General features: G+C 38.8%; 1 protein-coding gene across 3 annotated transcripts in view; it reads right to left on the bottom strand.

Moving 5' to 3' along the window:
• PTPN4 (protein tyrosine phosphatase non-receptor type 4) overlaps window positions 1-14,486 on the bottom strand; it is an 85,985-nt gene that overhangs the window by 56,398 nt on the left and 15,101 nt on the right. For all 3 annotated transcript variants that reach the window (XM_083489208.1, XM_083489209.1, XM_083489210.1), the window contains exon 2: window positions 2,959-3,113. In XM_083489208.1, the coding sequence (XP_083345334.1) occupies window positions 2,959-3,096 (138 nt within the window). In that variant the 5' untranslated portion in view covers window positions 3,097-3,113. The remainder of the gene's footprint in view (window positions 1-2,958; window positions 3,114-14,486) is intronic.

The raw sequence follows: 14,486 nt of genomic DNA, 5'->3' as shown, positions 1-14,486 counted from the left end.
GGTGGGATATGAATTATTATTACTATCATCATTAATAATTAAATTCAGTTTATATCCTGCCCTTCCTCCCAAATAACCCATACAGCAATTTCCTGTTGTTTAAGCTGAAACAAACCTTACCAGACTTCTACTCTGGTCCTCTGGAAGGTTTTATGATGTAAACAAGAGACCAGTTCCACTTTTCAACTGCATTGTTTCTTGGTTTATATTTTTGGACTACAATTTAGGAAAAGTGGCTTGGATATTCATTTTGAAAACTTACATTTATAGAAACCAAAGCAAGCATATGACTATATATATATGCCAGTTATGCATTTTTAAACCTAGTGTGAATCTTTCAGATCTTTGAATTCTGAAACACATTATGCTTCCATAGCACAGGCTTTGCCTTGTCTTTTGTGGCTATAAAGCCAGTGAAGCAAGGAGCTGAGGCTTTCAAAGTGATGCCAATTCTGAAAACAGTTCCCTGAAATTTTATCAGTCACAGCATCTGAAAAGAACCTCTTAATTTACTTAAAGCTAAAGGACCAGATTGACATACAATTTCTCTTGTCAGCTACTCACGGCCCAAGAATACAAACTGTCTGATAAAAACAAAAGAGCATGCATACTTCAAAATATTTATTTTAAACATGTCTTCATTTGCAAAGTATAACTGAATGTGACAGCCAAGTTTGGCTTGCTCAAAAGATGACATGTTCCTATATGTCTCAAATTCAGATGGCTTGTCTACTGCCACCATATTACAATGCAGCCTGTTGGCCATAAAAATGCTAAGCAAGTCTGCCCCTGCCTAAAATACTTTAGTCATGTTTCTACCTCCGAAACCACATAGGTTTGCTTCCTAACCACTCCTTTGTTTCTTTCACGCATTCCAGACTATGTGCTTCCTTTCACGCTACCTTGCATGCTTTGGCCTGTTGGCCAAGTTACTTATGCAGAACTTCCTTTCTGTGCACAATAAATGCCAAGGACCAAAAAAGTTGAGAAACATTTGACACGGAAAAGCTATTTCACAATACATTTTCCCTTTGTAAATTTTAGGGGGTCTGAACAGTGTGCTAAGTAGCCTTTTGGCATTTTGTTTTTCCACAAATCTCTGTGTTAATGCATTTCTATAGCTTGCTCATTACAAAAAGATGCATTATTTGGACACGTGTTTTGATAAAGCTCCTAAGTTTTAACTGTAAAACCCATCATTGGTCTAAATCAGTCATAAGCTGCCTCCATTCAGCAAAGATCAAGGTCATCTCTGTAGGTTTATTACTGACAGACCGGTTAAATTATTGGCTACTGTTGAAATATTCATAAAGCTCAAATTTATTTGCAAAGCAACCTTAAAATATATGTGTATCCAGCACTCAGTGGGCAGGGAGAATAGTGCCTCCATTTGACTTTTAACACAAGGAGCATTAATAAAAATGTTAAATATGGAGTTATTTGTAGTTATATGCTTTTGTTTTGAATACATGCAATAAGGTTACAATATTCAGAATAAACCATTATGGCAGCAATCATATGTGCACTTCCCTGAGAGTAAGTCCTGTTGAACACTGTGGGACTTCTGAGAAAATCTGCATAGAACTGTACTGCAAATGTCTTTTGTAAAAGATGCTTTGGGACAATGTCCGAAGGAGTGCATTTTAACACACCTCTGGCTTTTAACACTTGAGATGAATTAAGACCCACCTTATTTCTGTAACTGTAAGTCGCTTTAAACTCTTTTTAATAATAAATAATAATTTCTAAATTGTACGAATGCACTAATATAAAATGTATAACATTCAAATTTATTCTTATTCTAGCTTAATATCAACCTTTATTTGGGTCTCATCATATTTATTTACCGTATTTTTCGCCCCATAGGACGCACCGCCCCATAGGACGCACCTAGATTTTTTTTGGGGGGGGGGAATAAGGAAAAAAATTATTTCCTCCCCAGGCGCGGGGGAAGCCCGAGCTTCCCCCGACCCCATTCCCCAGAACAGGCTGCTGCCTGCAAGCCTTGCGGGACCTCCTGCCAGGCGCGCGAGGCTTGCGGACATCTGCCCGAAGCACGGGGCGTGCTCCGCAGCGCGCCCCGTGCTTCAAGCTGCAGGCTGCCACCCCAAGCCTTGCGCGCCCGGCAGGACCTCCCGCCAGGCGCACGAGGCTTGCAGACATTTGCCCGAAGCACGGGGCGTGTTCCGCAGCGTGCCCCATGCTTCGAGCTGCAGGCTGCCACCCACAAGCCTTGCGCACCTGGGGGAACTCCCCCCGGGCGCACGAGGCTTGCGGACACCTGCGCGAAGCACGGGGCGTCCTCTGGAGGGCGCCCCGTGCTCTGCGCTGCAGGCTGCCGCCCGCAAGCCTTGCGCGCCCTGGGGGAACTCCCGCGGGGCGCGCAAGGCTTGCGGATAGCTTCCTAAAGCCTGGAGAGCAAGAGGGGTCGGTGCGTACCTACGCTTCTCACTCTCCAGGCTTCAGGGAAAGCCTGCATTCGCCCCATAGGACGCACACACATTTCCCCTTCATTTTTGGAGGGGAAAAAGTGTGTCCTATAGGGCGAAAAATACGGTAAGTAAGGAATCATTTTCAGGGTATAACAAGAGGAAAAACATTTTTAGCTATATTATTTGTTGCAAAGGTTCCTACTAAAATACTGTGTTCTGCAAAGTCTTTAAAACACTATATACATGTATGTACCTAGTGCCAGCACTCATGCAAGGTGAATTTCCCATATCCTCCTCAGGCCATTCCCTGCTGAGAAGCCTCTTCAAAAAAACAAAACAAAAACAGGAGGCCCTTAGGAAAGGATTCTGAATTAATGACCATGTTAATGTAAGTAAATGGATGGCTAATGTATACTATTGATTAACTAAATATGCAAAATCAAGAGCATGTTTTCTAAAGCCTAGGACTCTACTATGAGGCAATTCTAAATGAGATACAACATGTTTCCTAAAATATTATACTTACGTTAACTCTAAAAGCTTGTACAGTATTGTCCAGAAGAAGAATATTGCAGACCACCTCTGTATGCTGTCTGTCTCGTGCCAGCTCAGATGCTCGTACATTGTAGGTTCTGCCAGCAGGCAATCGGAAACGTGCGGTCATTACTGTCCACACAACGTCTTAAGGGGAGAACAAAGATCATTAACACTTTAACCTTGATAATTCAGAAGTTGGGTTTAATAATAAAAGCTAATCCAAATTATTGTATCAAATATATTCTATTTAATTTTACAGAATACGTGTATTTTTCCTTTCAAGTTGAAACTAGCAAATTTCTGCTATCCTTGGGGGCCAACTTTAACTTGACCCTTTCTTATTTAGGAAAGAACATTACAATATTATCTCATAGCCACCCATAATTATATATTCTAAGATTTATTTTTTTAAGTCTAGAAAGTCTGCGTTGTAAAATAGATCCAAACGTTCTGGAGGAAAATGCAGGCAAGAGCAAATAAAGCACAGATCATGGGGCAATCTCAGTAAAATTCTTAGCTGTCATTGAGGGGCCAACGTCATGTATATAGTGTAAAATCCAAGTACTGCTTCCATATGGTGATGGATCCATACTGTTGTTTTAAGCAAATCTCACACCACCCATCTACTATGAAAAAAATCATGGCAGCAGTGCACCTTTGAAAAAGCTGCTAGCAATGCCATGGAGATTTTATGAAATGTGTTACGACAACCATACACAGCCATATGACAAGAAGTTCTGATGGCAATCATCTCACTGTAATCTGTATGTGCTCCTAAATTGTAAATTATCCTTTTTAAATTTATTATATATTATGCAACATAATGGAAATGAGAATGAAGTTGTGTCCTAAAAAGAATGAAAGCCACACCACACTTCATGATTTCCCCCATTAGTTCACAGCAGAAAATTAATGTTTAAAGCAATCCTAAGTACCACCTCTCTCCTTTATTTAAGTTATAGCTTTGACATCTAATTCTGAAAGGTGGAATTTTAAGTAGTCACCTTTCTAGGGACCAGGTTTTCAAGTACTATGTCCAATATGTATTTTGCAAACTTACTGGGCTCATTTATTCAAACAACTGCTTTATAAAGGTTTATGAATAGTGTAGAAGACAGAAAACAAACTTCACATAATGAACATGGAAAGCTAACTCCTTTTAGTGCATGTAACATCAAACACAATCCAAGTACCCAAATGTAGAGTTTTACAGTGTTGCAACAGTAAACGTCACTGAGTTTAAAAAAAGCTTTCAGAAATGCAGGTTATAAAGTTATAACGCAAACAGTATAAATATAAATGTAAGCAAAGCTTGTCATGCCAAACTACAGATTAATCTTCAGTTAAACAAAATATAAAAGTCAATAGAGTAAGATCAAAGGTTCTGCACTGGCTAAGTACATTTTTTGCTTTGCTGAAAGAACTCTTACTAGAGAAGAACCAGAATTGCCCCAGGAAGTTAAACAGAGATGAAGCTAAAAGAACGTCTGTAGAACCAAGAATGGGTTTTATTCCCTGCTAGTTATAAACTGAGAATAAGGACAAGAGTACCACAGCACTAGTTCAATAAGCACAAGGAGTCTTCAAACTTTTGTTGCCCAAAGAGCAGCCCTCCATGCCATAAGGGAACCATTTTTGAAAACCAAGAAAATTTGTGATGTGGCATGTGGATCTGTTGTTCAAAGAACAACAGGTACCAAAAGTAGTTTTTTAGACCTATGCTTAAACTTAGATTAGAAAAGAGTAAAACATTTTTTAAAATTTCTATGTAGCCTTGACATATTAATTAATTCCAAAAGAATTTGTTTAAAGCTATCCCTCCATTATAATTTCAGAAATACAATAGCTTCCTCCCTAGTTACTAAAAGTTCAGTTCTAACATGCTGAATTCAGCTCAAAACTACATAAATTAACTCACACTTACATTTTAAAATTAAGCTTTTTTAGCACACACATACTCTCACACAAACACCCATCTGTGAAGAAGCACCACTACTTCGTTCTTAAATGAAAGTCAACACTCCGTAAGTTTACACTGATGCTTGTTGGCAGGGAACCACAAAGCTCAGGAAAGAGCCCCTTGGAAATTCAACAGAATTATTTTCCCTTCATGGACCTGCAAGAGAGCAGTTTAAAGGCAAAGAGCTGATTCGTTTTCCAGATCACAGCACCCGAGTGATCACAAAGCCAGCAGGGGCAAAGTTTACTAGCTGGAGCTAGAACGCTCTGCACAGCAATTTCTACCTGCCTGGAGTATGTATACAGTACAGAAAAGTAATGGGGGATTCTACTACATAATGCTGTATGCAGCAGACAGTTGTGCCTTCAGTCCCTCCTATATTTAATTTTGTACTTAAGAAAATGCTCATTCTACTCAGTTTGCAATTGATTGATTTAATACTTGTGTTTATTTGTTATTTTAATGTAATTTTTATGTTGTAGACTGCCCAGAGACAGTATACAATTGGTGTGTGTGTGTGTGTGTGTGTGTGTGTGTATGAAAGCTAGCGTCCTAAGTGTATACAGTGGTAACTCGGGTTATATACGCTTCAGGTTACATATGCTTCAGGTTACAGAAATATTACCTCAGGTTAAGAACTTTGCTTCAGGATGAGAACAGAAATTGCAAAGCAGCGGCGCGGCAGCAGCGGGAGGCCCCATTAGCTAAAGTGGTGCTTCAGGTTAAGAACAATTTCAGGTTAAGAACGGACCTCCGGAACAAATTAAGTACTTAACCCGAGGTACCACTGTAGATACATGCAATGACCATCATGAACCTCGACCTGTGTGACACTCATTTGAATGTGTAGTGTCCAACTGTACTATAACTTGTTCTTGTTTACAGGGTTCAAGGTTATGCAGCACACAGGCTGCAGATCTGGATATACTGTGTCAAGATTCCATGAAGTATAGTCAAAATAAATGCAACCAAGTAACAACTACTATCCAATATAGTGCAGTGAGTCTAGGCTTAAAAAAATAAGCCACATGAACAAATGTTTGAATGAAATTCTCTGTACTGATGGTGCAACAGACTTAAGCTGGGGCACATGTATCTTGCAACATGCTGCCAAAAGGCCCATGTGGAGCTGCCAAAAGGCCCATTTGATTTGGAAGTAAGCATAATCCTAGTTGCTGCATTTTAGCTGCTGAGATCAGATCTCAGGGCAGTGGAAGCCGAGAGGGAGACACACTAGGAAGGTTATGAGTCACTGGTGTGCTTTCTAGGGATGCTGAAAAAAGAGAGTATGGTACACAAGAAATCTGTCTCTGTTGGGAATGAGCCAGCAAGCATTATTTTTAATTTTTAATTTGCTGCTGTGTTTGTTTTGGTGCTTCATTATCTATAACTTGGTTTATTCTACATTTTCCCTCATCCTATTTTCTTGGTATATTTTGGATCCATTATTGATGATGAAGTCAGATATCTATGGAAGTTATTGTCAGCTCACTTTGCTTGCAGGAGTCTCCATGTGTATCATAATTGGCCGGTGTACATTTTTGTTTGTTTGTAATTTTTAGAAACCACACAACAGGTAGCCAAACAGATTGTGCTAAAGGCAGCACCAAGCTCCTGCTATTCATACTTTCCAAAGTGGTAGTGTAGAACTCAGTCTATGTACATTTGATCCATGTGGTCCATACACCCAGACCTTGTTGCTATGTAAACTATTTACTGCATTATTTCTTATGAAGAGGTTCACACTTTCCCCTTGTGTATGCTACAGCATATTTATCCTTCAGAAATATAAAATACAAGCAGACAGGTTTGCATGTACAAGCAGAAGTATTATGAATAAATTAAAATGTAGATGACGGATGGCCATGTTCAAGTCCTTTGGTACCGCCGCACTATCTTTCTGCTTCTGCATACAAGGTTAGTCTTCTAGAATTACTCATTAAGAAAGTTTGTTTTGACTTTCTTTGGCTGCCAAGTTTACACGCCCTAAAGTACCCAAGGACTTCACATTGGGATTTCAAGGTTATTTCACAGCAAACTTAGTTTAACAGCTATTTCAATACTTCTTTTATATAAGTCACTGCTCTCATGGCACCGTTTGTAATAAGTAAGACAGAAAATGATGAGGCAGAGGTATCATCATTTTATTAATTTTCAATTATGTATTGTGAACAACAACAGGTATCTGTGATACCTATCACAGCAGAAACCCCCAAAAGCTAAGTTCTGTGGCATTAGCACATCAGATAATGCTACAGAAAACAGGATGTCATTCATCCCCAAATAAGTATAAGCTGCTGGCACCCTGTACAACAACTATGAGCTATTTGCAGAATATTGTATACAGTGGTACCTCAGGTTAAGTACTTAATTCGTTCCGGAGGTCCGTTCTTAACCTGAAACTGTTCTTAACCTGAAGCACCACTTTATCTAATGGGGCCTCCTGCTGCCACCGCATCACTGAAGCACGATTTCTGTTTTCATCCTGAAGCAAAGTTCTTAACCTGAAGCACTATTTATGGGTTAGTGGAGTCTGTAACCTGAAGCATATGTAACCTGAAGTGTATGTAACCCGAGGTACCACTGTAGTTACATACTTGCTAACAAAGAAGCATTTATAGTTGGAGAAGTCTCACCTTTGTATGTGCTCACCCTTTGTATGTTCACTAGTGGTTTACACTGACGTCAGGCAAATGTGAAATTTCATGGGGAAAGGATACCACCTCAAGGGGTTTTGGCTTGTCTGAGGTGAAGTGAGAGCTATACAAAATGGTACAAACTGAAGCAAGGACCATGGTGCTTTGGTGACCCAAACATAAGAACAAAACACTACAGACAAGCTTCTGCTGAAAGAAAATAAATGTCTCTAAGCTTAACACAATGATAGGAATGAATGTTGGAGGAAGGGAGAATAAAAACTAGAGCTCTGTTGTGACCAACAGGTCAAACTTCTAATAAGAGGGAATGATTTCACCCAGAAAGCGATTCTCTTTGAGCTCCCCAATAAAACTTAGAACAACATTCCTTGAACCTATTTGCTTACAATTTGACAGGTTTCTTACACAGGAAAACCCCTCCAGTCTGCAATTTTCAGACCAATGTCCACAGAACAGTAAGTAAGATAATATTGGGGGGAGGGAAGGGTACCTAAAACTGTAATGGCTACCCCTCCAGAAAACCACTGCCATTATCCTTCTAAAATCAGTCCAGAGGATTCATGCCCTCAGAAGGCTGGTCTTGCCTGCAAATGTCATTCAATTCTACCCCAAAATAAAGTTAGAAATTTCCTTTTTTTAAAGTTAAAACTTTAACCTTTGTCCAGCACAAAAGTCCCTGAACATATTTGTTTATAATTTGCCAAGACTTATTCACTCCAGAGGGGCTGGTGTGCCTGCAAATTTTATCTATTCCTGTCTGAAGAAAAAAAGCTACGGCCATAAAAAAAATCAATAGTGAATAATCAAGCTCATGGGGAAAAGAAAGCAGCCCACAGAAGAAACAGAAATAGAGAGGGAGGCAAATATTGCACATTTCTTCAGTATATATTATGGCATTCAAACTAAATATTCATAAGGATTCTGAAAAGTACAACCATAAGCAATCTGTGTGAAATCCTAAAATTATATCAGAGTTTAAGAGTTATAAGAGCTTAATTTGCTCCTCTGTCAAAAGAAAGTGAACATAATCATAAGCTACTTCATAAGGGCTTAACATGCCCCCAAAAAGAAAAGGAAGGAAGGAAGGAAGGAAGGAAGGAAGGAAGGAAGGAAGGAAGGAAGGACTACATGAGGGAAACACAACATGAGGGACACTCAATTTCATATCCCATAAAAGTGCTACTTGGAAGATGAAAATTTCTTAGCTTCTTTTAAAAGTGTTTAATGCATGGATCTTAGCTCCCTGGAACCCATGTTAAATGACCCATTTAAAAGCCAAGGACAGAAAAACATCATTATGAGAAAAAAATATTTAAGCAAAGATAATATGCAAATAGGGACGTCAAAGTGCAAGTAGATAAATAGATACCGCTCTGGTGGGAAGGCAAACGGCGTTTCCGTGCGCTGCTCTGGTTTGCCAGAAGCGGCTTAGTCATGCTGGCCACATGACCCGGAAGCTGTACGCCGGCTCCCTTGGCCAATAAAGCGAGATGAGCGCCGCAACCCCAGAGTCGGTCACAACTGGACCTAATGGTCAGGGATCCCTTTACCTTTTAATATTACCTTTTAATATGCAAATGTATGTAATATGAAAACTAAAATAATAAGCAGAATAAGGTCACCATTTACCTTGAGGCTATGGAACATGATGTTTAACAGAAATAAATATATTTGAATGCCTGCCTTTCAAAAAGTATAGATATATTGCATGAGAGGATGACATTTAACAATGAAGAAATTTCTATTCATGCAACTCTAAATCAAGATCATTTACTGTATTTTTGCTTAACACTTTCAAAATTCACCTTAGAAAGACAAGCAGGCCTGTTGTGTTTAAAAATCTATTAATTTAATATTAATCACAGAGTTATTACATACTTAATAAAATCCAGATTTTCAAGATTCTGAGGACTGCCAACATGTGGCAAGGCACAGAAGTAATGCAACATGGCTCAAGGTTTCTCCTGAGGAGTAAAACTCAAGGCTAAAATGTGTGTGATGCTGATCTAAGCTGCCATGCATGCAGCCAAGGGTCAGACTATTATTAAACTACTCTGTAAACATGGCTCTATAGCTATTTATATTTGCCAGCTTTGTATATGCTTTAGGATAACATTAATTTTGTCAACTATAACCTGTAAATCAAATCAAACAAAAAACAAAAGTTAAGGACAGACATGTACATGTACAGAGATAGGATTAAATTCTCTTTTTAAAACAACACGAATTACTCCTCTGTTTTCTCATTTCTGCATTTCAGGTTTGAATAAATTTTGTCTTAGATTTCCCTGAACCAGAAACACAGATATTTCTGTAACAAGTTGCTGTTCCTTTCAGCTGCTTGCTACAAGGACCTGCTACAACTAAAAGAACTAATTATCTCCTGTTATTTAATATGATTAGCCAATATTCAGATTGCAACTTAGAATTTCAGTTGATCAAAAATGTGATCTAAGCTCTTTCCATGAACAACCCTTGAACATAATCATGATTTTAATTTTCTAGCAGTTTCCTATTTCTGCACTTCTAGAGAACAAGCATAACTCAGTACCTGGAAAGTAATGGGGAAATTGCTAGGAGTACAAAAAAGCAAAAAGAGGGAGGCAATAAACAAGAAAATAAACCTACATCTTAGGTTCTGCTGCATGATGCTCTCAGTTAAGACATTTGGTTGGGCATGTTCAAGTTTAGTGCAGTCTGCTTAAATAACAAGACACTGACTAGAATGCCAGTTCCAAGTTCTATTCTTCCAAAGTCTTCAAATTCAGTGATTTGAAGCCTCAGACATAAACTATGTTTTTATTTGCATACTTTAAGCTACAGATGTTTTGTTGTCATGAGTTTTTGAAACAGTGCTTCTGCTACCATTGTGCTTTATGCAGTTCATATTTCTATTTACCATGAACAAACAAAGCCTATTATTTCTGTAGATGTCAGGTTTTGCTGATCTTGTGATTTTTAAATTTTTGAACATTACATCTGTATACAGATTAGTCTCCCATTTTCCATTCATGTAACTAAATGAATATACATGGGGATCGTGCCCGAACCTTGCAATGTACAATTCCCCCCATACTTCTATGATTTAGTGGTTAATATAATTTTGATGAAGGCACATATTTTTGCTTCAGTTAAGAACCACTTCACACATGTGACATTATTTCTGACTATATTGCAATCATTACAAAATTCAAACTTCCTGTGTTAACTGAAGATTCATTCATTCATTCAGTTTATTCATTCCATTTATACACCACCTTTCTGCCGAAGGCACTCAAGGTGGTTTACAATTTTAAAGATCAGTGTACAGCTCCATTTCATTTGCTTTAATGGCATTAAATGGGGACGGGTACCTCCCACACGTAGCTGGGATGCCAACTGCCATCAGCCCCAGCCAGCATGGACAATGGTCAGGGATGATGTGAGTTGTAGTCAAGCAGTATCTGTGGAACACCACACTGGCTCCTGCTGTGTCAAGAGGATTAGACAAATTCATGGAGGATAAAACTATCAGAAGTTACTAGCCATGATTGATATATTCTACCTACACTGTCAGAGGCAATATGTTTCTAAATATTGGTTGCAAGGGGCCACAGGAGGGGAGAGTGCTGTTGAGAGCTTTCCACAGGCATCTGGTTAGACACCATAAGAAGTGGGTGCTGAGTTAGATGGGCCACTTGGCTGCTCCAGCCAACTTTAGACTATTTTACCAATTCTGCACACAAAGGTAATATCTTGAGACTGGTTTGCAAATGAAGTTTCCCATGCAATAGTCACTACCATATGGGAAACGGTTTCTTAGTAGTTTTAGTAAGGTAAAGGTAAAGGGACCCCTGACCATTAGGTCCAGTCGTGACCAACTCTGGGGTTGCGGCGCTCATCTCGCTCTATAGGCCGAGGGAGCCGGCGTTTGTCTGCAGACAGGCTTCCGGGTCATGTGGCCAGCATGACTAAGCTGTTTCTGGCAAACCAGAGCAGCACACGGAAACGCCGTTTACCTTCCCGCTGGAGCGGTACCTATTTATCTACTTGTACTTTGACGTGCTTTCGAACTGCTAGGTGGGCAGGAGCCGGGACTGAACAATGGGAGCTCACCCCGTCGTGGGGTTTCGAACCGCCGACCTTCTGATCGGCAAGCCCTAGGCTCTGTGGTTTAACCCACAGCGCCACCCGCGTCCCCAGTAGTTTTAGTAGTTACCATTAAACATGCAGTATAAGGTAAGGCTGTGAGAGCACGTTTATAATACTTAAGCATATTATTCTCTCTACATAAGATTCCTGTTCTATGAAACTGTCAAAGAGTGATTTTTCTGTTTTAATCTACTCCTCAATTATTCCTGTCGAGCAATATAACATTGGGAAACTGTGGGATGTTGTGGTTAATGTTAAACTTGTGGGAATCCATATTCAAATCCCTGAACAATATGAAACTCTGTAGGTGGCCTTGGGCAAGTCATTACCTCTCAGTCTAACCTATTTCACAGAGTTATGAGATGGAAAATCACCACCTGAGATCCTGGAGGAAGGCTGGGAATCTGAAAACAATATGCATGGTACATGACATATGCAAATCCTCCTTTCGGGCTTTCAAAATATTTGTGCACTTTCGGTTCTCACCTGTTATGCCAGTTATCATGCATGAAATTATGACCATGTTCAAAAACTTGAGAATTTTTTCATAGGTGGAGAAGAATCCAATTATTCTGGTATTCTAGAATTTCAACTATAAAGACTTGAGTTCTCCCAATTTTTTAAATTACTGTTCATTTTCTTATTCCCATTAACATTAACAGAGATTATTGAAAGAACTCAACTGGGGAGAGAAAATTGAAGGTGTAGAGATCAAGCAAAAAAAGAGATTTAGCTGTTCCTAATCTAATCTGTTGTTATTATTACAAGGTTTCCCAATTATGTTAGTAAATATTTCTCAGGATGAATGGAGTTGTTTAAATTTGAATAATTAAATATCTACATGTTACTAGATATTCTAAATCCCATGAATTAATGGGGGGGGGGGGGGACACAAGCCAATAGGCAATTGCTAAGAACCAAACAAAAGATAGTAAGATCACTTTTGTTTCAGCAGGGATAAGTGACAGATTTAGTATGAACTGTGAACTCTATATGATCTTGGAAACATACATCACAGCTTGTGCTTGATGTGCTTTCTAATACAAAGAGAAATCCAAACAAAAAAAATATCATTTAAACTAGGACTTCAATAAACTTGAAAAGTTTATTTCATATGGTAGAAGTGAGTCCAAATTTGTATCTCAGGATTGCTAAACATGTTACTTGTGAAGGTATACAATGTCAGAATCCCTGTCAGGGGGAGAAGTGGGGAATGACTAAATAAATAAAGACTAAATAAATAAATAAATAGGTTGAAAAGAAAGAAAAATTTAAGAAAATACCTAGGAACCTTTTATTGTGAAAAAACACATTTCTATAGTGATTTTGTGACCTGTGCAAACATTCAGACTGAAATGTTCCATTGAGAAAACCATCCAACATGTACATACACAATTCTCTGTACAATTCCTTTGTACAAAGAAAAGAAAAAAGTTCTCTGTACATATCACTCAACCTAAACAGAGACAAATGCCACCTAAATTTCTTTTTTTTAAAAAAAAAAAATATCCTTAAGATTCATACATACAGCAGGATGTCTTTCCACATACACATCCATGTTCCTTTTGGGATATTTTTAATAATATCATTATTCTGATGGATAAACTTGATGTTTCATGGTGTCTAGACTGCATGCAATCTGTATGCTGATGGACCGTGCATGTCTGTACAGGTGGAGAAAGTCTAATAAAAAGGTTAAACTGAAAGCTATCAGATACTGGTATTTGGTTAAAAAACAAAAACCAGCTATGATAGGCTGGTTTACACATAGTACCTGAAAGTTGATCTAAACATTCATGGAGAAGAAATATGCATGTAATACTACTCTCCAGCAACAGCTCCATTTTGGAATAGTAGTGTCCCAAAGTTTTCATTTTAGGTCGCAACTCAGAAGTCAATGCTTGACTATGTTTCAAAAAGGGAGCCAAAACCGGAAATTTAATAGCTTTCTTGGCAATGGTTCCAAAGTGTCATTGGAGAGTCATTTGCTTCATTTCTACACTCATGCCAACAACCAGGAGCCCAAATAAATGTAGTTTTCAAGATGTCTGAATCCTTAACATGGACATCAGGTGCACTGTAAAACATTATTTCCTGGGATCCAAAAGTACTTGGTATTTGTCCCTTCTTTCGTGGCACCTTGACTGCTGTAGTGGCAACAATCAGAGACCATTTTGCCAAACCCAATTACCAATCAAGCCAAACAATTCCCTCATCATTCCTTTAAAATCAGGGGAAAGAAGCACGTGTTTGAAAGCTCCCCCCCCCCCCATTAAATTCGCCTACAAGCAACAAACTACCATACCAAGGGCAGGAATTCGCACTTAGACATCTCCCCGTCACATAGAAGGGCTTTGTTTCATTTTAATCTGGGGTAGAATCCAACTATCGGATTTCCACACATATCCTTAAGTCCTGGGATACCTTTTCTGATGCAAAAATTTGTTATTGTGCCCTAGATACTTGATCAAACACTATCACTTGAAAGCAGCAACAGTGATATAACTGGATATATCAGGTGAATTAGATATTTAGATGAAGTCACAGGCCTCTATACACATGTGTTAATTGATTCAATTGTTGTGATCAGAATAAAGCTCTTAATCCACTGGTGTCCAAATTTTTTTCAAAGAGGGCCAGATTTGATGAAGTGAATGGCCGTGAGGGCCAGCCAAAGGGCCAACCAAAGTTGTTGAGCTTTTTTTAAGATTGAAGTTGGAAGTTGTGGCTTTTTTAAAAAGGATTTTACCCCCCCCCCCAAAATAAACT

This window comes from Podarcis liolepis, assembly GCF_965112155.1.
Source record: "Podarcis liolepis genome assembly, chromosome: 1".
Lineage (NCBI taxonomy): Eukaryota > Metazoa > Chordata > Lepidosauria > Squamata > Lacertidae > Podarcis > Podarcis liolepis.
This window is presented reverse-complemented; position numbering and strand designations above follow the sequence as displayed.